Source organism: Odontesthes bonariensis, chromosome 1 (genome assembly GCF_027942865.1).
Source record: "Odontesthes bonariensis isolate fOdoBon6 chromosome 1, fOdoBon6.hap1, whole genome shotgun sequence".
Lineage (NCBI taxonomy): Eukaryota > Metazoa > Chordata > Actinopteri > Atheriniformes > Atherinopsidae > Odontesthes > Odontesthes bonariensis.
The window spans coordinates 11,883,400-11,907,988 of NC_134506.1; the positions used below are offsets into that span (position 1 = coordinate 11,883,400).

Genomic DNA, 24,589 nt, shown 5'->3' on the forward strand with positions numbered 1-24,589 from the left:
CGCTGATGATGTTAATATCCTTTGGCAGTCTGCCATCTTCCCCATAAATGTTCCATTGTAATATAGTTTTAGCAATGTGTTGAAAGTCATGAATCATTTGTTTGGCAATGCCTTTGTTTGAGAGAGCTGCTACAGCTCAACTTATTTGGTTGTGCTATGACCTTGACTTGGGACAAAGTGTGAGCAAAATCAGCATGAGACAGAAGCATGCATACACACACAGTAACGCACAGTAACACACAGTAACGCACAGTAACTCACAGTAACGCACAGTAACAAACAGTAACGCACAGTAATGCACAGTAACGCACAGTAACAAACAGTAACGCACAGTAATGCACAGTAACGCACAGTAACGCACAGTAACGCACAGTAACGCACAGTAACAAACAGTAACGCAAAGTAACAAACAGTAACGCACAGTAACAAACAGTAACGCACAGTAACGCACAGTAACAAACAGTAACGCACAGTAACGCACAGTAACGCACAGTAACGCACAGTAACAAACAGTAACGCACAGTAACGCACAGTAACGCACAGTAACGCACAGTAACGCACAGTAACGCACAGTAACGAACAGTAACGCACAGTAACGCACAGTAACGCACAGTAACAAACAGTAACGCACAGTAACGCACAGTAACAAACAGTAACGCACAGTAACGCACAGTAACAAACAGTAACTCATAGTAACGCACAGTAACGCACAGTAACGCACAGTAACGCACAGTAACCCACAGTAACGCACAGTAACGCACAGTAACGCACAGTAACGCACAGTAACGCACAGTAACAAACAGTAACGCACAGTAACGCACAGTAACGCACAGTAACGCACAGTAACGCACAGTAACGCACAGTAACAAACAGTAACTCATAGTAACGCACAGTAACGCACAGTAACGCACAGTAACAAACAGTAACGCACAGTAACCCACAGTAACGCACAGTAACAAACAGTAACGCACAGTAACGCACAGTAACAAACAGTAACGCACAGTAACGCACAGTAACGCACAGTAACTCACAGTAACGCACAGTAACGCACAGTAACGCACAGTAACGCACAGTAACCCACAGTAACCCACAGTAACGCACAGTAACGCACAGTAACGCACAGTAACTCACAGTAACGCACAGTAACGCACAGTAACGCACAGTAACGCACAGTAACGCACAGTAATCCACAGTAACCCACAGTAACGCACAGTAACGCACAGTAACAAACAGTAACGCACAGTAACGGACAGTAACTCACAGTAACGCACAGTAACGCACAGTAACACACAGTAACAAACAGTAACGCACAGTAACACACAGTAACGCACAGTAACGCACAGTAACACACACAAATGTCAGATTGTTAGTGTCTGACAGCAGAAAATGCAGTAAGCCCTGAGAATAAGCAAAACCTGTTCAGCACCAGCTAATGCAAACTGTAGGTATGAGGAAGAAGAAAACTCTTGGAACTGACTATTTTCTGTCTCTATAGTGTCTTTCTGAGATGTTGTCATATCTTTGGTGCTCTGGGAAATTGATGTACCTCAGTTTGTGGGGATTATGTGCAGCAGAGCACAGGTATGGTGTGCAAAGTAATGTATTCGCATCTAGTGGTGCATATGTGTGTGGGTGGATGTGTACAAACTTGAATACCTTGCAGGTCCCAATGCAGCCAACTGGCCTATCTGGACGCCCACTCAATCCCAGCTTCTTATTGATGGCTAGGAAACGGTATGCCTGCAGAAAGACGCACAAATGAACAAAAGCCTGATCAGTAAACACATGAGATTTTCCTGCTCACCTTTATCATTTCAGAGAAATCAACAGCCGTCATCTCAATCCATATAATTCTGTGTGATTGCATCGGCCCTGCTTTGAGTTTAAAAATATCATATTTGATTTGAAATGTCATGCGGTGCATTTCCATTTAACATCTTAATGAAAGCACGTCCATTATGTGCCTTTCCTATTGAGGCATGATGTTGTTAAAACTCATGCGCTGAAACATCATCCATATGGCAGAAACCACAAGTGATATTAGCTCTGTGTAAATTTGAGAAGCGGCGATAATGAAAGTCCCTGTGCTGCTATCAGTGGCGTGCTTAGTGGACACAAGCACACCCGTGGGCACCACAGCTGTAGTGAGCTGAGGTCCATAAGCCGAAACATAAACGGAGTTGTCATTTTAAATGGCAGCACCGTTCATTTAGACCATTTTTTAAGCATTTAGCACATCACCAAGTAACTCAAATCTATCTTTAAGATTTTGCTGCCATTTACAGAGCCATTTCACAGCCATATGCTTCAACTCACCTGGGACGCTTTCTGTTGTCACGTAGTGCACTGGCAGTTTACAGGGGTAACAGTGGATCTTTATATTTATGCACGAGTTAAGAAATACTGCTTTTTCAGTCGATACTTCTGCGTCGCTTGCTAGAAGACAGTGGGGTGAACAGGCTGAGACTGAGTTTTGTCTTTAGGTGCCTTCAGAGAATCCTTAGTAGTGTGCTTTTTCGTATCTTTTGGGCATTGCATGATGTGCAATAGGCTGATGCTGATATTATTTAGGCTTTAATCACATGCTTCAGAGCCTTATTGTCTTGGCGTGCCCATCCAATGCCAATTTTTGATCTTTCCAGTTAAAATGACCTCTTCACCTCTTCCACAGAAGTTTATCCCTCTATATGCAGTTTACACCAACTCTTTTCTAAAGGAAACTTAGACAGCTGTTAAAGTCTCGTCATTGTGTGACATTTGGCCATTGAAGATGGTGTCATCAGTAAACTTCACAACAGAATTCTCTTCAAGTGTGAATGTACGGAGTGAACAGGTGGGGCATGAGCACGCAACCAAAGAGGGTTCCAGTGTTGCGCTCCAGAATGGATAACGTGTGGCTGCCAAACTGAGCTGTTTGAGGTGTGTTTGTGAGGAAGTGCCAGAGTGTTTTTCTCAAGCCCAGAGAGCCCACTGACTGTCATTTCAGTTGGGGAGAAAGTACCTGATGCTGAATTTGAATAAACAAGCAGCATTAGCATAATTCTTTTAATTCAGCGTTCCACAAAATATTGTACTCTTGATATGTTCCCTAATTTTGTAAATATTGATGACTATTGTAAGTAGTAAGCTAATTATGCTAAGAGTTTAACCCATTGTGTGGGACATAGAATCTAAAAACAGAATTTCAACTTCTCTTGTAGTTGAAGAGAAAACAAGTTCTTTCAAAACATGTCTGAAGGAGGTGTTTAGTGAAACTGGAATTTCTTTTTAGCTGTATTAATTTTATTTTATTTTATTCTTTTATCCCATTCATTAATTTTTTGCCAGGCCTGAATAAAAACACACCCATATGATGTCGTCATGATTTCTGAGGTTAAGAGAATGTACAACTTCCTCTTTCGGATCTCTCTTTGCAGACTTGGACAGTGTAAAATGCTTTGATTGGAGAGCTCCTGTTAACTTTCAAAATGCAAGTGGTCTGAAAGTAAGACAGTCTAAATTCTATGTTTGTGAAGAAATATTTAAGTCTTGCTATACTTCATTTATAGGCCATACGTAGATGCAGTTTTAGAAAAATATTTCAACTACCTGTAACTATAGATTTTCAAGACAATCTAAAGAAATGTTACAAACCACGTCTTTAAAGGCTGTTTTTTCTTTAAATTAGTTTGAGCTAATTTAGAGAATTACACTTTAGCAGTACTAGCAGGCTTTCCCGTTTTGTTCTTAAGATTCTGTACATTTATATATTTAGTCATTAAGAAACTGATTTACAAAACATTTCACTCTTGAAAATAATGGAAACATTTTCTGAGACTCGCACCAGCTTTCATGTGATCAAATCCTATACTGTACTGCATAGATATCCGTCTGCTGTTTTTATCTTTCTGTGAACACAACTGCCAATTTGACTAAGATGAATTTTCAAACATCTTTTATTTTTTGTTAGATTGATGTTTTTCCCCTTGGGTACAGCATCACACTGTCCACTCAATGAAATGTTCCACTTATACAACTACAATTGATATAGATTGGAGGTGAGACGAGGTTCTTTATTTCAGTTCTGGGAATAGGTGGTTTCTGCCAGGTCAATGTTTAATCTATTCTCACTGTCCATCCCCTCCAGCTCTAAAGCAAAATACTGTAGTTTAATCAAGTCAGAAATGTTGTCTCAAGGCTCAGTTTTGTCTTACAGTCAAAAGCTTGAAACTCACAGTCACGTCTAGAGTATAACATAATATTAAGGAAGTGATAAATGTGAACCTCATCAGAGCAAAATGTCCAGCATGCAGAAAGAGCTTAAAATGAATGCTGATCAGCAGGGTTTGGTTGAAGAAGATGACTTCCGGTGGCTAAACTAGAGTGTACTCAACATTTGTACTTAACTAATGTTAAAATGCATTGGTGTTAGGAAAGTTAAGTTTTCATTGCACCAATTGTGGAAATATCAATGCTGGTGCATGATTATTGAGAAATATTCTGAGCAACACAGAAAAGATACAATTCCTACCAAGTTTTGGTCTATCTGAGGAAGATTCAACATTGAGACATGTTCCCCATAAAATCCTGACACTGTGCTTAGTGCTGAGCTTAGGTCTGCACTTTAGATATGCGACTTCAATTGGGACACTGTACAATGTAAATGAAAACATAATGTTATGCAAATCTCATAAACCAATATTTTATTCACAACAGAGACTGCTGAACTTATATTGAAAGTGAGACATTTTAGAATAATACTCCTAAATGTTAAAGTTGCAAAGACTTTAAATATTTCAGCGACTTCAGTACGTAATATCATCAAAAGATTCTGCAAATCTTGCACATCCATTGTGTGCATGGGCTACAAATTAGTATGGGATGCTTGTGGTCCTCAAACTCTAAGATGTCACTGCTTTAAAAACTGTCATTATTCTGTCATGGAAATCACTGCATGGGTTCAGTTAACGCAGTTCCCCGTGAAATCCACATATGGAGGTTACCAATTGATCAAATGCAAGGAAGAAGCCATATGTTAGCAGGTAAAGTGGAAAACTGTTTTGTGGTCAAATGAATCAAGATTTTCTTTTTTTTTTAGGACATCATGGCTTCTGAGTCCTCCAGACTAAAGAGGAGAGGGACCATCTGGCTTGTTATCAGCTCTCTGTTCAATAATCTGTACCTATGGTGGTATGGGGGTACATTAGTGTCTACTGAACTGGCAACTTGCACATCTGGAAAGGCACCATCAATGCTGAGAGGTATACAGATTTTAGAGCAACATATGCTCCAATCCAGACAATGACTTTTTCAGTGCTAAACTGCACACTTGATTTATTACAACAGCATTCAAAGTAGAGGGGTCTGACATCACCATCTGAAAACATTTGGCACATCGTGAAACACAAAATAACATAAGAAATGATAAAACTTATCACTTTTAGCATTCAATATGTTTTCTATGTTCTATTGTGCTTAAAACATTGGTTCATGAAATGTACAAATCACTGCATTGTTTTTATTCATATTTTACAATTCTTTTTTCAATTAGGCGTGTATCTAATATCTGTCTGCTATATCAGGCTCAGTATGAAAGTATCACAAGTTGTTCTATCCTTTGTTTAAAACTAAATCTAAATTTAAATATTTGTTAATATGTTCTATCATAATACAGCATCAGTAAACCCACACAAAGGAGGCACTGTAAAAGAAATCTGCCTGTCAGACCCGCCCTTCTTCACCCTCCATCCAAAACCAACTGCAATACATGACATGACCCAAAAGGTGGTGCTCTGCTACTCTCAAGTGCCTCCTAAGTGCTTTGAAGAGCCAAAATGGAGTATTGAGATAAGAAATTACACTGAAAAAGTAAAAAGTAAAGTCTTTATGAGAATAGATAATAATGAATTATATAAAACAGAGAGTTAAGAGCTAAGTGATTTTTCAAACCACTGCCTTCACAGGCTTGGAGAAGATGTAGAAGAAAAAGACAGAGAGAGGCTGGAAGAATCTCTGCATCCAATACTTCCTGTGTGCAGAATATCAATGAATGCGAACGCCAGCAGCCTATCAAAGCATCCTTTCATCTCCTAGAATTTCCACTGACCAAAGCACAAACAGCAAGCCTGATAGGTAGTAAAACGCAACAGAAAGTCAGACGTAAAAGCTGTATTTACACTTCTAAAGTGGATACAGAGAGGAGGAAAAATCAACTACTGGCAAAACTGGTATTCTAACAGTAATTTTTCAAAAAATTTTCCCTGTGAATTTTTATCACTGTTGGGGTCGACCCTAAATAGTGTAGATGGTACTATTCAAATCACAAAATGTTCAAAAAATTGGTCTTAAAAGCACATCCTGACATCCAGAGGGACTGATATTAAGCTTGCAGGTTGGTGTTCAGGCATCAAATCAATCTGATTCTTCGACTTTCACCCCGACCACATGAAATGTTTGCGCTTTGGCATGTTTAAATCAAAGTAATGCATTCGCAACTGCATAAATTGAAAGAATTGCTGGTCATTGCAACTGCTCCTTTGTGACCAAGTGGGTATCACTGAGCTGATTTATTAAAGAAAAAAAAACTAAACTAAAAATAAAGGATTCTACACTATAAATAAAAAACCCATTTTAGATTTTGTTGACATGAAAACAAGGATTTTGATCCTCATGTCTGGAATGATGCTAGAATGGATCTCTTCATCAATAGGAATTATTGTGCAGACCAGTGACATTTACATTATATCGTAAAGGGAAAAAAGAGAAAAGAAACGCCGGCCTTTTATCAAGCTGGGTCTCATCTTTATAATTTGTGTTTTATGACATTTTGCTCACCATCTCTACCAGAGGAATCTAGTAATGCAACAACATTCACAGAGGAAGTATGTTAATTACTGCTCACTGAACTTTTTCAAGTTATCCCAGGAATCCATGAAACTGCTAAAGCAATTTCACTTGCAACTTCTCTGCTTGTGCTTTTTTCTCTTTTACTCATATGCTGCAGAAGTTCTTTAGGAAAGGATAGTTAAGAGTTGGAAGTTTAAAACTTGCAAAATAACAATATGCAAATGATAGTGCTACAGAACAAGGGAGACTTTTTATTGCCTTGTGCTGCATCATTCAACAATGTGCACAATTTCCTCATCACAGAGGTGGTGAGCAAAATGAAAAAAGAAATGAAGGCCAAAATACCCAGAATTTTACAGAAAAAACCTTTTAGATTCTATCAAGGGTGTCTCTTGGGTCTAATGTGACTCTAGGAGCTTTTAATGTGTAGCACGAAGAGATACTCAACAGGAGTCTCCACAAACAAATGTTGTTCACAGTGACATCCATGTTGTCGACAAGAGATGGAACAGCTAAAAGCACAGCTATTTTTAAGGTAAACTGTGATTTGCAGGGGGATAAACTCCAGGTTTTATGTGCAGGGCTATCACATTGCAGATGTAATCGTCACTCTCACATCATCAGGTGGCTGTTGTCAACGCAATCAAATGGCTGCTAAGAACGAGGTGAGGTGAGCAAATGCAGTCTGTAGCAATGGAGATGGTGGTGACTCCCAGATAAACATGCTGTTGAAGAAGAAATGACTGTCTGCGTTTCGGATTAAAAATGCAGCACAGCGCCCGCTCTGACTCATGACTGCATATCCATCTGAGAGGCTGAGAACCACACACCAGAGAGAGGCAGAGGAGTGAGGGGGAAAAGTAACAGGTATGACAGTTCAAAGGCAGATGATAGACATGGGGGAGTGAGTTGTTTGGTGTGATGGGCATAATGGGGGTGGAGCAGGATGTAGGCCTAAAGGGGTTAGAAAAGCGAATGGGACGGACACATCAGAGAAGGGACAGAAGAAAGAAAGATCTAGTGAAAGAGAGCAAAGCCCAAAGAGATGGCAAAACAAGAGAAAAGGGCTGTTTATAGACCGTGGTGTGGAGAATAGCTGCCATGGCATGACAGATGAGGAACTGAGACTGGGTAGGAGACAAGGGTTTGAGTGACAAATATGACTGAGGAGAGACAGACTACACCGAGATGGAAGACTTCAAACAAGAGACGTGTAGATGAGGGGCAGTATCTACAGGCAAGAGCAGGATTTGAGAGGCGGTTATGATAGAAATGAAGAAGAAGTTGCTGGGGAGGTAGTGCTTGTTTTCATACACATGATAGTGTAAATGGTGTATTCTGCAAAAGATGATAAAAACAACAACACAGCAGACAGGATGAAAATAGCAGCTGGTGCAGTGCTGGACTTACAATAGCTTTATTTTCTTTCCCATGATAACAACACTAAATGCAACCGCAGATAGAGATGCAGTGTTTTTCTTTTCATTGGACCATTCACATTACCTACAATCTGTTATGAAATCTATTACACAAAACATAGTTTTGTGAGCATTAGAATGAGCATTTGATCCTTTTTAGCTTTGTGGTCAAATATGAAGTCACTTGTGAATTTTCTTGCTTAAACTTCACTCCGAGATATCCAATCAGGGATTTGAAAAGATTTAGATCTGATGAGGCGATCCATATTTGATGAGATTCTGCTGAACCCTAACCCTTTAGTGGAGAATGCTGATTTATAATGAAAACACAAAAGGGATTTCTACAGCTCACACATTCAGAATAGTGACTTTTGGCTTTCTACTGCTATGTCCATGGGTGTGAATAGGGAAAGCATGAGCCCTGATCCTTTTATGTCAACAGAGAATCATTTGTGACAGTCTTCGATAAGAAGTTTACTTACTTAAAATCATTATACACTATGAGTAAAAATTTTAAAAAATTTCAATTACTTGGATTTAATCCAAATTCAGCTCATTTATGCTCAATTCAGGATATCTTTTTTCCGAACAACTGATCTGCTCATGTTGACCTCGACACAGCCATTTAGATGATGAGAAAACTAATTCCTAATCTTCTTATTAGGTAAGCAAACATAACATCCTTTTTTTTCTTTTTTAAACAGAACCATGAGAACTGTAGCCTTTTGAAAACAAATCTGTTCCAGTTTGCCACAGTGACAGCTCAACTATTATGCTGATAAATCAACATGAGCAATCACAGTTTGGCTAATCAGTCACTTCAACCTCTCTGAACCCCTACAGTGACTGATGGGACAATCAAGAAGAAAATCTAAAGAGGTGGAACTGTTGGTTTGACAAGTAAATAGACTTGCTGACCCAAGATCTATGGGAATATTGATGAATAAATGCTAAACAGTCATCTGGCTGACTGTAAGATTGATTTGTTTAGTTGTGCTGGCAGAGGTGTGGTTGCATCAAAAGTCTATAAAAAATATAATCCCTTAAATTTACTTCTAATCATTTACAGTTACATGAATGACTGGGGGTCTCCTTTTTCAATATAAGGATGCACACTTAAATCAAGCAACAAGTCACTGCTGCTAATCATGCCCTGAAAAATGTCTGCAATCAGCAGGCTGATGTTACCATTGGTAAAATTATTCCCTCAAATAGTGATTGTCTAATCATGGCTTAGCAACTATACTTATAATGCAATGTCCATCAGGTTTTGTATTACTGCATATGAAATTATGCATTGGGCTGCAGGGACAGATATATTCAGCAAAGTAAAAGGGTACAAAGGGGGTATTTTTCACATTTTCAAATTTAGGAAGCAAGGGCAAACGTGTAAGGAATAGGCTTATTTGTTAAAGTTGGCATGTCTGGTTAGTTAGTTACCAACACAGCTTAACTTTGGTTTCAAGCTTAGCACATAAATTGCTTAATATATAAACATGGAACACAGATCATTTATGTGGTGGTCAATCAGACGTGAATATGCTGGACCTAGCCTACCAAGTGAGGAGAGAGGCGGGAGAGGTGATGGGTAGAGATGTAAATGTAAATGTATTTTATTTATACAGCCCATTACAGACAATCCTTATGATGTACCAAAGTGCTTTACAGCAGGTATTAAATAAAGAGAAGAATAAGTAAAAACAAATAAAAACAATAAAAGAATAGATCCTTGAGGGACTCAACAGGAGAGAGGAGCACTGGAAGAGGAAAGGTTACCAACCATAACGGAGAAGGTTCTACTGGACAAGTAAGACGCAAACCACTTCAATGCAGTGCTGTGGATGCAAACATTATTACTTAGATGTGACAGGAGGACTGCATGGTCCACCGTGTCAAAGGCTGCTGTGAGATCAAGCAGAACTAAGACAACAGGGCACTTGGCATCCACAGACAGAGCAATATCGTTGTGCACCTTTAACAGTGCAGACTCAGTGCTGTGACGAGACCTGAACCCAGATTGGAATTTCTCAAAAACAGAGTCATCCTCAAGAAAGGACTGTAATTGTATAAAAACAACTTTTTCTAAAATCTTTAAAAAAAAGGGTAGATTGGAAACAAGTCTAAAATTTGACAACACTGAGGGGTAGGGTCTCACCCAAAGTAGAATGCCAAGTTCTAGTAGATGCTGCACCAAGGGCGGGTCTGTCAAAGGGGCTCGTATCATCAAACATCCTGGCAAAGACCACACGTAGAAGGGCCCCTGTTCGAGTCATGAATACTTGTGGGGTAAAGCTAATGCCACGGGCCAGGGTAGCAGTTGTAAGTAAACCACAAGATGTACTTCTGAGGTAAATGGTACAGATAGAAGAGAGGGTGGGTGGGTGGGCTCGTTGACAACCACTGTTGCCCATTATATCCACACTGCAAATAGTAGAGACACCGCAGGGTCTCTAGTAATGGGTCTTTCAGGAGTTCAAGAGGCATGTCCATGAGCTTGTCAGCCAGGGCATCCCTGGGCATCACCTGCAGTGATAGTTATCAAGAAGGATGGGAGTGTACGTTTTTGCTGTGACTACAGAATGCTGAACCAGGTAAGATGCAAGGACGCATATCCGCGGATGGAGGAGTTGTTGGATGCACTGGGCAGTGCATGACTATTTTCTAAACTGGATTTGACAGAAGGCTATTTCCTAGTTGCAATGAGGGAAAGGGACCAGAAGAACACAGCAGTTACAACCCCATTTGGTTTTTTCGAGTAGACCAGAATATCATTTGGGTTGTGTAATGTCCTGGCCACATTCCAGCAGCTGATTGGGTTGGTCCTAGGGAATCTGAGTTTTGACCAGTGATGGGCAGTAACCTGTTAGAAGTGAAGCGTTACTGTATTCCGATTACTTTTTCAAGTAATGAGTAAAGAAAGGGATTACAATTGCAAAATCAGTAATTAGATTAGTTACTTTTTCGCAAGTAGGCTGCATTACTGCTTTACTAAACCGTGATTTTGTTTGTGAGAGTGTCTCATGATAATCACGTATGAGCGGTGCTACATCAGTGCGTGTGTAGATCAAAAAGAGATAACATGGAGCACGGGAGAAAGCAGGACCATGCAGCGTTTAATGCTTGAAAGTGAAAAGAACATTAGCGCTGTAGACTGTGTGGGAAGAAAATCTTTATCTACAGCGAAAAATTCCACCTCAAATCTGAGCAAGCACCAAGCAAGTCGGCACAGGAATGTGAAACTCATTGAGAAACCCCCAGATCCCCCCACTAAGTAAAGTAATTAAGTAAAGTAATTATTAAAGTAACTAACTACTTTTGAAAATAAGTAATCAGTAAAGTAACAGGATTACCTTTTTGGAGAAGTAATCAGTAACTAATTACAATTGCCAAGTAACTTGACCAACACTGGTTTTGACACCTTCCTTGTTTACCTAAATTACATCATTGTCTTCTGCCAGGACTGTGAAAGTCACTGTGCAAGGTTGGAAGCAGTGTTCAAGCGATTCAGACAGCATGGGCTAAAGTTGAAACCATCAAAGTGATTCCTTTTGCGGTCAGAAGTCAAATTTTCTGGGTCATGTGATCTCAGCCAGGGGCATACAAGTTTACAAGGAGAAGGTCAGTGCTCCAGACAACTGGCAAAGCCCCAAGAAAGTAAAGGATGTGAGTCTCTGTCTTGGAGTACCCTGATTTCAGCCTGCTCTTCACCTTCACTACAGATGTGAGTCTACATGGGCTTGAGGCAGTGCTTAGCTAAAAACAAGGGGGGCTCTGAGAAAAATGATAAGTACTATAGTGCCTTTAAGTTGGAACTCCTTGCCCTCAAATCGGCTATCATTGAAAAGTTTGGGGACTATCTGATGTTTTCAAGCTATGTAGTGGTCACTGATCACAACCCGTTACGCTATCTAGGCAAAGCAATCTTGAGGAGCGGTTGAGCAGCTTTGGGTGGCGCAGCTGGCTGAGTATAATTTTGAGGTGTGCTACAAGCCAAGGCGACAGAACACCAATGCGGTTTGTCATCTCCAGAATACCGCGAGAGAAAGGATCAGAGCAGGTGGATGCAGACAAGGATTTCATCAGAATGAATTCTGATGAAGTGCGTGCATGTCTTTGAGCCACTGGAACTGACGGTACCGGGGGACTGTCTTGCAGGCCAAGATAAAGGCAAGTGCTGGGAAAGTGATCAGTGGACAGAGCTGGGATGAGATTGAGGTGGCACAGAAAAAAAGACCCTTCAATTGAACCAGTCTACCGGAGAAGAACATATTGTTCACCCATACCTCGTGGGGTTATTCCCCACTATACATAGGCTGTCTTTTTAAGTAAAAATTTTTGCAATTTCTCCCGAGGGAGTAAAATCCCAGCAGTGCGGAGCCTCGACTCAGCCATCTTATATCGTTATGATATATTATATCTCTGTATTCAGACTGGATATTGAGCAGGAACTGCTGAAATTGAAGGTGGTATAGGGCTTTAGATCAAATCAAATTAAATGTTTTTACCATCGGTTTCATAACATGATCAAATTTATGACGTTTTGCTAAAAGGACCTGTTGTTGAATTATGCAGTGGAGCTTAATAGCTCTGCCTCTGTTTTCTCTGACTTTATCACAGATGAGAGTGGATAATCCATTTCGTTCACCAGCCATGGCAGGCGCACCATCAGTACGGATCACATAACCTTACTCCATGGTAGTTTTATGTCCTCAACAGCTGAACAAATAGAAATTCATAAATCCATTCCTCTTCTTTGGCCTTTAAGGCTTTGGAGATCAAGCAGCTCCTCTGTTATATTCTTGTCATGGTCAGCTCCTCTCCTCTCCATCTTGATGTCACTTGATGTCAGATTCAGAGGTTGTGCTTTTTCGTTGTTCGTCATTGTGACTGACTGGGTCATGAAAACCCCATCATAATCTATTTTTACCCGTCCCTTTCATTTTAAAAATGATAAAAATGACATATTCAATAGCATTTATTTTTATTAATTTTAAATTAATATTCAGTCCGAACAAGCTGAACAGAGAATCCCACACCGTGCCATCACACATCAAGCAGATGTATAGCCTACATGTAACTTTTTATCCGCAGTGATAAAACCACTGACTGTGGGCCCAGTAGCTACATATGAACAATGAAATTAAACGATTACACTTAAAATATGAACAGTTCACCTGCTGTGGCCTGAACGCACAGTCTCACACCTTCCTCCTGGTCCGCATGGACTTGAATTGCGTGCCCGCTTGTGCGTAATCAAATGTCTGGAGTGGGATTGCTGCTTAGGCTCTTGTAATGACATGAGGTTTTGGACAGATGATTTCTCATGGCTGTTTTGATGTTGTTCTGGAGGCTGAACATCATCGTTATTGGGCTTTCTGAAGAAACTTCGGACACTCAGCTGCCGTGACTTTTTTCCGAGTGAAGCCAATGAGGTCATGCATCAAGACACACAATAGCTAATTAATATGCTCACTCGCCACCAAGTGGTCAGGGGTGTGAATTGCAATATATTAAAATGACAGATGGCCTTCAGATTTTTCCATCACTGTTTTAAAAAACTGGTCAACGACAGAAAATATTCGGTTCACGCGACCCCTGGTCAGATGTCTTTAATTGTCCTTGCTATCGTGTTAAAAGCCAGGCAACTCCTAACAAACTCTTGCTACTTTTCAGGGCAAATATTTTCTGCCATTTTCATGACAGTCTTTAATAAACTCGCCCTATGTTAAAGGTTTGCAATGTTCAGCGATTAGCATAGCCACTTGTGAGGCCAGGCTAGCCTCCATTTGTTAGACTTTTTCAACATGTTTGCGTTCTGACAGCTTGTCATATGCATTAGCATGCTTTGTTTGATAGTGTCTCTTTACATTGAATTCTTTATGTACAGCAATTGTCTCTTGGCAAATTAGGCAAACACAATTGTTTCCATGTTCAGTACAAAAAAATACTGTGAATTCCATTTCTCTTGAAAAAACAACAGCATAACTGGCAGGCCATAAATAGCACATTTCAGCATGGAAGCCGTGGGCCAAATGAAATCATACCTTGGGCCATGATTGGCCATGATTGGCCCTAGGGCCAGGCTTTGGACATGTCTGACTTAGACCTTCATCAGATCTCTGACCTATGGATATTTTTTCCAAGTTGCCTGTGAGACTGAAAATAATGAGCATCTTGCATGTCAGAATGTCAAAAGCTGATGACATTGATTAAAGAAGAACAAGCTTCAGCAGTGGTATTGTAAATTATATGTTTTAGGTGGAAAAAGAAAGAGAGTGGAGCTTAGATATATTGTTAACTTGGTGGCTTCTCAATGGCAGATGGCTGTTACCTTGACCAGTTCCTTCTGAGGCCATATCTGGATGGGTTCAACTTGCTGGGGTGTCTGAGTCTGAATTCCATAGGTGTTCAGAAATACTTGAAGTCTACAAACACACAGAGAGACAAAATTAAAACACAAATGTAATGTTATGTCTGTTAAACATCGAGCTCACATATGACTAAATTGGAAAGCAAAAAATACCAATACATTTTTTTTTTTTTTTTAAATCAGGATCATCAGCATAATTCACAATTTTAATGTTGTGACTTAATACTTGTTCTTTTGTTTCCCATGCAAGTGCAACACCTGCAGTGTATTTGTAGGCATGTGCACTTTTAATCAACATCTGTAAGATTTGGTGGCAGATTCTGTAATGAAGTTTATGGGTTCTTGGAAATCTTTTTACATCAGATAATCTGTTGTTGGGCTGAATTTTCTGTAGTGGCCAATCCTAGACAATTTGTAACATGATATCTGTGCAACATTTAGATTTTTCTAACAGTGGAATGATTTATTCCAGGTGTTTTTTTTTTAGATTTGGAGATCTTTCCAAATCTCATATCCATACACGCTCTTTTCCTTTCCTTTTTTTCCCCTGAAGGCCTCAGGGAGTTCTTTAAGTTTTTTTTTGGCAGATGACACCACATTCTTCCATAGTAAAATATCAACACATCAATGATGTTACAAGTTGAAATAAGATTAAAATAAAGAACCTCTTATTTTAACATTATAGATATGAAACAGTGATAATTGGTAGATATTTTCAAATTAGAAAAGAGGTAAATTTTTTTTTAGCTATAATTTTTTTCTGCATACCACCTTGCACATATGCACTGTTTCAATAAGAATCAAATAATGGTCAGTTATGTTAATAAAACATATTTATAATTAAAAAAGTTTTTACATTGCCGTTATTGAACCACAGTGTATGTATCAGAGCAGACTGCAGAGAACTGATGATGATGACGCAGAAGAAGTCCAATGACAGATCTTATCAGCAGCATGAATTGAAGCAACAGGTTAACAAGCTTCCCAGAATCGTTTGACTATGTTTAACACACACACACACCCATATTCTCACATGCATTACCAAGTGTGTATACACCTGCCAACAAGGACTCACACAGGCTCACAATAAAAAGAGTGACAGATTGTGGTAAAGGCTGAGCCCACCACCATTACAGAGCTGGGTAAGAAAGAACAGAGGAAAACTCCCTATATGACCTGTAACACATTAAACGATTCACAAACATACACACATATGTGTGTATATATATATATATATATATATATATATATATATGTGTATATATATATATATATATATATATATGGAGGCGCACACAAATTACCTGTGGCTCTCAGCTATCAGGGACACATGAATCACAACATCATTCTCTATGGGACCCTGTGAAAGAGACAGAGAACAGCTAGATTAACATGAGAAATAGCTTTCTATAAACATGTTACATCATTTGTTGGGTTACATTGCTTTGTGTGTCAACCTCATGAGGCATTGGGACTAATGACAATCTGTTGGATTCAAACACATGGATTACAAATATTTAGATCCAAGTGTTTTTCTGCTATTTGTTACTGCTGTATACATTTCTGATTTTTTTTTTTTTTTACACCTACCATTATTATACTATGGCATTAATATTCTTGCATACAACCCTGATGCCAAAGAAGTTATGCAAAATGTAAATGAAAAACAGAAGCCACTGATTTTGAAATTCCATAAACCTTCCATAAATTCCATAAATCATTTATTCACAATAGAACATAGAATTTCAACAAACGTTAAAAATGAGACATTTTACTTAAGTTCATGTCGAAATTGACTGCAACACAATGTCCATAAAAAGTTGGGAAAGGGATATGTTTAACACTGTGTAGCATGCCCTCGTTTTTCAGTAGCTCTCTTCACTTGACAGTCCTGAGTATTGTTCATCATATGTCTCTCCTGACGCACTAAATGTCTTCATTTGGGGAACTTGTGTTCACAGGTAATGATTTCTCCAAGTGTTTCCGAGCCCTTGGAATGATTTTCCGAGACAAAATCCTGCAACTTCTTGTTGCCATCAAATTCAAGATGAGCTAATATTTTTCATGAAATAGCAGAATGTCTCACATTTCAACATTCATCTTCAATTGTGAATGTAATATTGTTTTATAAATTCTGTTTTTAATTGAAATTTTACACAATGTCCTTACTTTTTTTTAAGAATTGGGGTTGAATTTCAACAACTTTCTTCTTTGCTTTGTATGGTGATGCTGTTCATCTCTGATCCATACAAAATTGGGAAAGAATTGAACAGATTTGATTTCAATCTGCTCATTTCTGTGTGTGTAATTCAGTGTGAGAAAGAGTGATAGGGAGAGAGATAAAGACAGAAGCAGTAGCACCCCTTAAAATTCAGCTCACTCACTTAAATAACAATAGGCTGTTTTATTGCTCTGTCCTCTCTCATGTTTTAAATGAAAATAAACTCTGAATTACAAATGAAGGTTGAGGAGAGACGTGGAAACACTTGGCACGAGGAACAGTGAAGGGAATTTGCAAGGATAACAGGGATGTAAAGTGAAGGTAGGAGCCAAGATGGAGAGAAACGTTTGGCATTAAACTGAATATTTCTCCGGCATCTACATAGTGAGATGAGATGGAATTACAATAAAAGGAAATGTAAAATACAGACATCAGATTTTCTCATGGTTGCTGATCTTAGTAATCCATATTTCATAGCTCTGTGCCACAGCCTCACTGGTACTAAAATACCAACATTACAAATAACAGGAATACAATAGTGGTTTGACCAAAAGCTGCTCTGAAAAGATTTGATCCCACAAAAAAAGTATATCCTTTGCAGCCAAAACAGCTTATTCTTGTGTCATAGAGCTTCATTGTTGTCCAGAAAGTGATAAAAATGAAAGTCAATGAGCCACGTTCATGTTCAGTGATTTCCGTTAATATGGGCAGTATAATGTTTGTGAGTCTGTTCTATGTATATTTTCTTCTGTGTCAAAATACCTTCTAACAAAATTAGGCCCAGAAAAGCCAAACAGCTAACTCTGACCAACATTCTTAATTCCCACAAAATTTTTCATTTGTATTTATGGGAAAATCTAGGCCAGATTTACTGATAATTTCTGCTAGCACAGCACTCTTTTAGGTTTTATAAACCACTTGGGGGATCTGCTAAAGAGGCGCAGTGAAAAATTAGCACCTTGAGAGGCAGGAACAAAGTTATTTTTGTAGCAGGCCTTTCTGCATAAGAACAGCATTTATATGAATCACATAATGCGTTTTACTGAGATTTGCTTTTATCAATTTACTGCTGATTGTAAATTTATTTTTGGCAAAAATAAGCATTTCTTAAATTTTGCACTTGATAAAGGATGTGATAGCTGGTGTCTGGAGAAAAACTTCAAAGAGTGAGGAGAATATAGGAGAAAAGAATTAACTTATCATATATATATATATTTTTATTCAATTTGAAATACTAGATGAAGATGCTATCAGAGCCTACTTATTAAAAGTACATTATTAATGTAGTTAGTTAATTTAGTTATGTATTTATTGAAAATGAGGGATGGAGAGTGCAGTAATAATAAGGTAAATTCTTTTTTCACTACATCACAAGCAGCTAGGCTTTAGCGGTTTTATAAATGCCATTCTGTAATATATTGTAATTCTATAATATAATATACCAAGACTTGAAGAACCGAAGCACTAAAGATCATTTGGTTACTTAATCCCAAGTGCTGCTTTTATGTTGGCCAGGCAGGCTCAACAAAGGGAAGGCTCCATCTGTAGCACATTTATAACCTATTGCATTTGTCTGATTACAAACAACCTGTGTGTGTATTGTTACGTGATTAGGCTACTTGCAGATGATTTTCGTCAAGTCTGTTTGTGATCCCACACTGCATTGTGCTGGAATTGGTAGATTGCATTGATTATAAATACAATGGCTGCATGTGTTTTTCATAAATCTTTGCACTGTATCATGCAGAGAAGTCATCACCCCCATCAGTGCTTCTTGGATGGTGCTTCTTATTAGATTATGACCAAAAGATAATTCTGTTTGTATATCTGGTCCATAGGCAAGCATGATCTCTTTACCAGTATTGTTACAATATGGCTATGCTACAATGACACAAAAGGTATGTAGCAATAAAACTGAACAGTTACAAAGTAAGGATATATACAGACAGGTGTGGCCAGAACATAAAAACAAATCATTCATGTTGCCTGGAGTATGAACTCAGGGCAGAAAAGCAATGTGAAAAACGAAGTGAAACAAGAGAAAAAGGAAGACATTTCAAAGATTAGCCTGCAGTTTTCTGGGAGGCACAAGTTTGTACACTGAATAAAACCACATATAGATGAAGCAAGCGTTGATAGAAACAGCTTGAATATCTAACATTTTCAGATGAGAAAACAGCAACTCATTATGTGCTTAAACACTTACAGAATGTTGATCTCATTACTTTTATCCATCACAGTTCTATCTGCCTAACTTTCTTGATTCCAGACAATTGTTATATTTATGTATCTATGTATCCTCCTGTAAGTATGTGTCCTTGAGATCCTTTCATCTCTTCGTTGTTTTTGGAGTCGTCTCATTCATATGTGTGTGTGTGTGTGTGTGTGTGTGTGTGTGTGTGTGTGTGTGTGTGTGTGTGTGTGTGTGTGTGTGTATAAATGAATTATAACCAGAGCTGATAATCATTGCATAGAGGGACTATTCAGGGCCTTTTAAGAGGCAGACAGCAGCTTGTGACTCACGGGAGCTGCATCCTTTCATCGTGTCATTGTGGAGATGCACACCCACACAAAACACTGATACAAGCATGCATACATATAGAACATGGCAACATAGACACTCATGCTGGGATGCACATATGCTCAGAGTTTGTGGTGGAGCACAGAGTACAGGAACAACCCAATAAATCATGCATCATGTTGAACAAAGCTGGGGCGCTATTTTCTCTTGTCGATAAGAGACGATCTAACCGACAAACTCATTTTAGACAACCTCAGTTCCGTGGCAGAGAGAACAGAGAAGACAATGGCTAAGTAGAAAGGGAAAAATGGACTCCTGACATCTCTCCTCACTAATAAGGGATCAGTGGCTTTTAAGATGGAGAGATATAAAACTCTCACCTGTCCCGCTCTCTGAGAAAACAGAGGACAATCAGTGAAACAGAAGAGAAGGAAATACATAATGAAGAGTCAAGACAAGCGCGTTTAATGAACACAGGTTATTGTAAATCTTTAAAAATGTGCATCCAGTCTTCACATGTAGCTACCCTTAGGCCAATAGCAGGTTTTGTTTTTTTATGCAATATGTCTCTAAATTTCACCTTAAGGTGCCTTCACACCAGCTGCCTGGTGTACGCACTGGATGTGCAGGACCTCATGATTTTCTGTTATGATGGGATGAACAGTATGCACACAGGCTGTGAGACGTGTCTCAGGCGCAGCTCAAACCACATTGGCAGTCACATGTCATCTAGTTTTGGTATAATGCCTATTTTTGCAAATGAAGTGAGCGCCACGGAAGCATTTCTCACAAAAAATACACCACTAAAACATTTGATGGTCATACTGACCATAATAATTATAATGACCTCATATCAGAAACAATGCACATTTCACTATAGTTTCAGAGTGCAGGCAAAATGCGACAGACGATAACAATATTTCATTTTGGCAATGTAAAATGGGAAATTTGTGGCTACTTCTGTAAGGTTGGAGCATAAGGAAGATCTGCAGACAACACAAAACTGAGTATGTATGGCCATTACAGAAGTCAGAAATATTTATGCTGACAGCAGCTGCAATGCAGCGAATGTAAGATCAACGATGTCAATACACACACACACACGCACACACACACACACACACACACACACACACGCACATATGTACATACACACACTCACACAGCTGTGGCCAACAGTTCATCAATGACCTGAAAATGTGGACATCTCATAAGTGGTCTGACGCAAGCATAATAATAAGCTGTCAGACTGAACTCCTCCACAATATGTGTCCATGTGAATGCAGGACAATTTGGACTATAATTACATTCAAAGAATATGTGATCCTACTGGTTTTGCGAGGGAAAATCTGGCATCCAGACTTTCATGTTGCATTGTTAAGAGTTCATTCTAACATGATCATTTTCGAACCCTAACCAAGTGATGTTAAAATCTAAAGCCAACCAAAAAGGTTTTGTCATAACATGTTGTGTTTACATGTTACTATGGCAACCCATAAAATGGCATCCATGTAGACAACCGTCGGATTGTAAAAGAATGCTTTGTAGTCAAAACCACAATAGTTTCCTAATTGTTTTGAAGTAATGTTTTTATCTAAACATAACCACAAAGTGACATAAGTGTTATAGTTAAAGGGATAGTTCGCCTCTTTTGACATGAAGCTGTATGACATCCCATATTAGCAATATCATTTATGAACATTGACTATTTCTCTCTTCCTTCATATCACTGCGTGCTGTGTAAACTGTGCAGACTGAAGTGCAGACCGAGCACTCCCCTGCTTCCGAGCAGTAAACACCGTAACAGGTGCGGCTATCGCTAGGTGGCCTTACGCATTGACATGAAGGGAGGCAAAAATAGCGCCAAGCGATGTGAGGTCTGACTTTTTCTGGAGGGAGGATTTTGTGACGCAAATGTATCACTCTTTTGAACACATATTGTTTTGAGAAGCAAGACGCTTTATTTTCGGGACCCTAGCAAACTAGCCGGACTACCTTCGTCAACGCCAAAATGAGGCTGGAACTCGGCTCACAGGACGCAGCAGGGGATAAGTCAATGTTCATAAATGATATTGCTAATATGGGATGTCATACAGCTTCATGTCAAAAGAGGCGAACTATCCCTTTAAGTGTGAGAGCTGTGTGTTAGAATTTAGCTGCTCCACCAACCAACTCTCCTTTCTCCTGATGCAGATTTGTGTCTTGTTAAACGAGAGATTTGACAGTGGAATACGCTTTGATGTGGACTTGTATGAGATTCATACAAGCCTGTAGGGGTGGTATGAAATAATTTTAAATAAATTACAGATGTCACCGTTTCAGTTGGAGGACCTGTTGAACTGTAATAAATGAGTAATTCCTTACAGAGATTATGGTGTGGAGCAACTAAAGAGCTCCATGGGTTAATGGAAAATAAACAGTGGCAAAAGACGCTTTGTGCTTTCATTTCTGCTGCTTCCAAACTGACAAACAGACCTGTTAATGCAGGCAGAAGCTCACAAAGTACTGAATTTAAGGATTTTTTGATAAAGTAAGCTTTTCGAGAAATGATGTCATACTGATCTTACACACCCAACACATAATGTCAAACAAGCCTGAGGCCAAATCCAGCTCACCAGGCTCCAACGCTGAATATCAAACACTATACTCGATGTGGCATAAGCAGAAGCAGAGACCTCACTGTTGCCTCAATAGGACGTTTAGGACTGAAGTAAGGAAGAGCATATTGTCAGAAAGGCATCTAGAAACCAAACTCATACCACCGCATCAATCATTAATCTAATCAGTTTTGCCTGACCTGAATAAATGAATAAATTAGGCGGATGGAAGCTAGAACAATGCAACAAGGTATCAAATATTAACTTGTGACTCGTAAGAGGAGTGATGGAAGTGCTTGAAGCAACAATTGGGGAGAGAAGTATGGCTGGACAATAATTACTCAAACTTAAGTCTTGCCATGAGCTTTAAAGGAGGAAATGACGGAACTAAAAAAAAAAAAGCTTCACTGGTTCCGTCTGGTCCTATTTGGAGCAGCCAACAGTGTTTGGTCTGGCTGGAGTTGCATTTATTAAGCTTGACAAGGGGATTAATCAACAGTTTAAAAAAAAAAAAAAAAAAAATGAATACCCAATGGGGTATTACAATACAGCAGTATTTAACTCAGATATAATCTGTCTAAAAGCCATTTAAGGAAATCTTTCTGCTTCAGACGCATAATGGACATGGCAGCAGCAAAATTATATATTTTTTTCCAACTAGAAAACAAAAGCTCAGAAGTCTGAGCCAAATCGTTAAGGGCAAGATAAAGAAAGATTTTTTTTTTTTTTTTAAATTTCATTGATAAAGCTGCTGTTAATCTATTTATATCAACAAAGAAAAAAAAAGAATTGAAACTAAATAAAGCTGTGACTCAAATTCTTGATCTGGTATCACATTTAGTCTGCACATTTCCGCCTGGTGAACTAACTTTCTTACTGTCCAAACAAATTATTTGATATTAAGAAGTTTGTTTGTTGCCTGCTGGTTAATGATTTTAAACAAGTTCTATCCATCCTCCAATCCAAACAACCTGAGACGGGACGCGTCTCAAACACTAAATTTAAAAAAACAGGAGGAGTCATTTCAGGTCTTTTTTAACAACTTGCAGTTAGTGTTTGCAGGTGTAGGGTAGCAAGAAATGTACAGTAGGGATAAAAAAGGAGAATTAAAAAAGTTTAACAAACTGGTGACCAATGCAAAACGGGTGAAAAACACTAATCCTGTTTTTGTCTGTTTCATCTGCTTATAAGAGTGCAACCATGTCTCTGTGACAGGAAGAAAGAACGCTTTTGTTTACCTGTGTGCACACCAACAAACACACAGTGACTAATGCAGAAGCCACATTATTAAACAGAGAAGGCACACAACTGTCACAATCAGAATGAATAACCAGATACTCCACGACCAAGTAGATAAAAACTCCTTGAAAGAAAGAGACTAAAAAGAAAAGTGGAAGACTTAGTAAAGAAACTGTTTTGTACCGTTTAAGGCAGCAAAAATTATAAGATTTTTTTTACAGCTGAAAGACTGAATTACCTTGAGTCTTTTGGCTGTTTTCAAGCCTGAGATTAAGAAGGCAAGGCAAGTTTATTTGTAGAGCACAATTCGTACACAAGGCAATTCAAAGTGCTTTATAGCTACATAAAATCACAAGAAGGCAAATAAAATCATTCCAAAAAACATACAAAATAATCATTAATTTATTAAATTAAAAGCAAAGGGTGCAGATAAAATACTTTCAGGTGTCATGTGCACAGCTAAATAGAACTGTTTTCAGCCTGGATTTAAACATTGTCAGAGTTGAGGCCTGTCTCACATCTTCTGGAAGACTGTTTCAGGTTTTAGGAGCATTAAACTGAAACGCAGCCTCACCTTGTTTAGTCCTGACTCTGGGCAGCAGCAGGAGACCCCTCCCTGAGGTTCTCAGAGCCCGAGTTGGTTCATATGGCTCTAACATGTCGGAGATGTACTTTGGCGCTAGACCATGAGGAGACTTGTACACAAGCAGAGCTGTTTTAAAGTCTATTCTCTGAGCGACAGGAAGCCAGTGCAGAGACCTGAGCACTGGAGTAATATGGTCGTATTTCCTGGTTCTAGTCAGGACTCGAGCAGCAGCATTCTGGATGTACTGCAGCTGTCTTATAGCCCGTTTAGAGAGCCCAGTGAGCAGGCCGTTACAGTAGTCTAACCTGCTGGAGACAAACGCATGGATTAGTTTTTCCAAGTCTGGTTTAGACACTATTCCTTTGATTCTGGCAATGTTTTTTAGATGGTAAAAAGCTGCTGATGTTACTGATTTAATGTGGCTGTTAAAGTTCAGGTCTGAGTCCAATATTACCCCGAGATTTCTAACTTGATTATTAGGTTTTAGAGAGAGAGTCTCAAGGTGACTGATAACACTTTCTTTTTGTTTCTGTCGGCCACATACAATGATTTCAGTTTAGCTGGAGAAAATTGTTTTGGATCCACGACTGATCTGTTCGATGCAGCGACACAATGTATCTACAGGCCCGTGTTCTCCTGCCGTCAGTGACACGTAGATCTGAGTGTCATCTGCATAGTTGTGGTAGGACACATTATAGCTGTGTATTAGCTGGCCTAATGGAAGCATGTAAAGATTGAACAATAGGGGTCCCAGGATTGACCCCTGGGGAACCCCACAGGTCATAGCCATTTGGTCTATGAAGACACAGTTA

The 24,589-nt window shown here is 39.0% G+C and overlaps 1 protein-coding gene across 3 annotated transcripts in view; it reads right to left on the reverse strand.

The window, feature by feature from the left end:
* The window catches only part of phkb (phosphorylase kinase, beta), a 132,136-nt gene that overhangs the window by 28,729 nt on the left and 78,818 nt on the right, over window positions 1–24,589 (reverse strand). For all 3 annotated transcript variants that reach the window (XM_075471418.1, XM_075471329.1, XM_075471505.1), the window contains 3 exons: window positions 15,918–15,973; window positions 14,575–14,668; window positions 1,657–1,740 (listed from right to left, as the gene is read on the reverse strand). In XM_075471418.1, coding sequence (XP_075327533.1) covers window positions 1,657–1,740; window positions 14,575–14,668; window positions 15,918–15,973 — 234 coding nt within the window. The remainder of the gene's footprint in view (window positions 1–1,656; window positions 1,741–14,574; window positions 14,669–15,917; window positions 15,974–24,589) is intronic.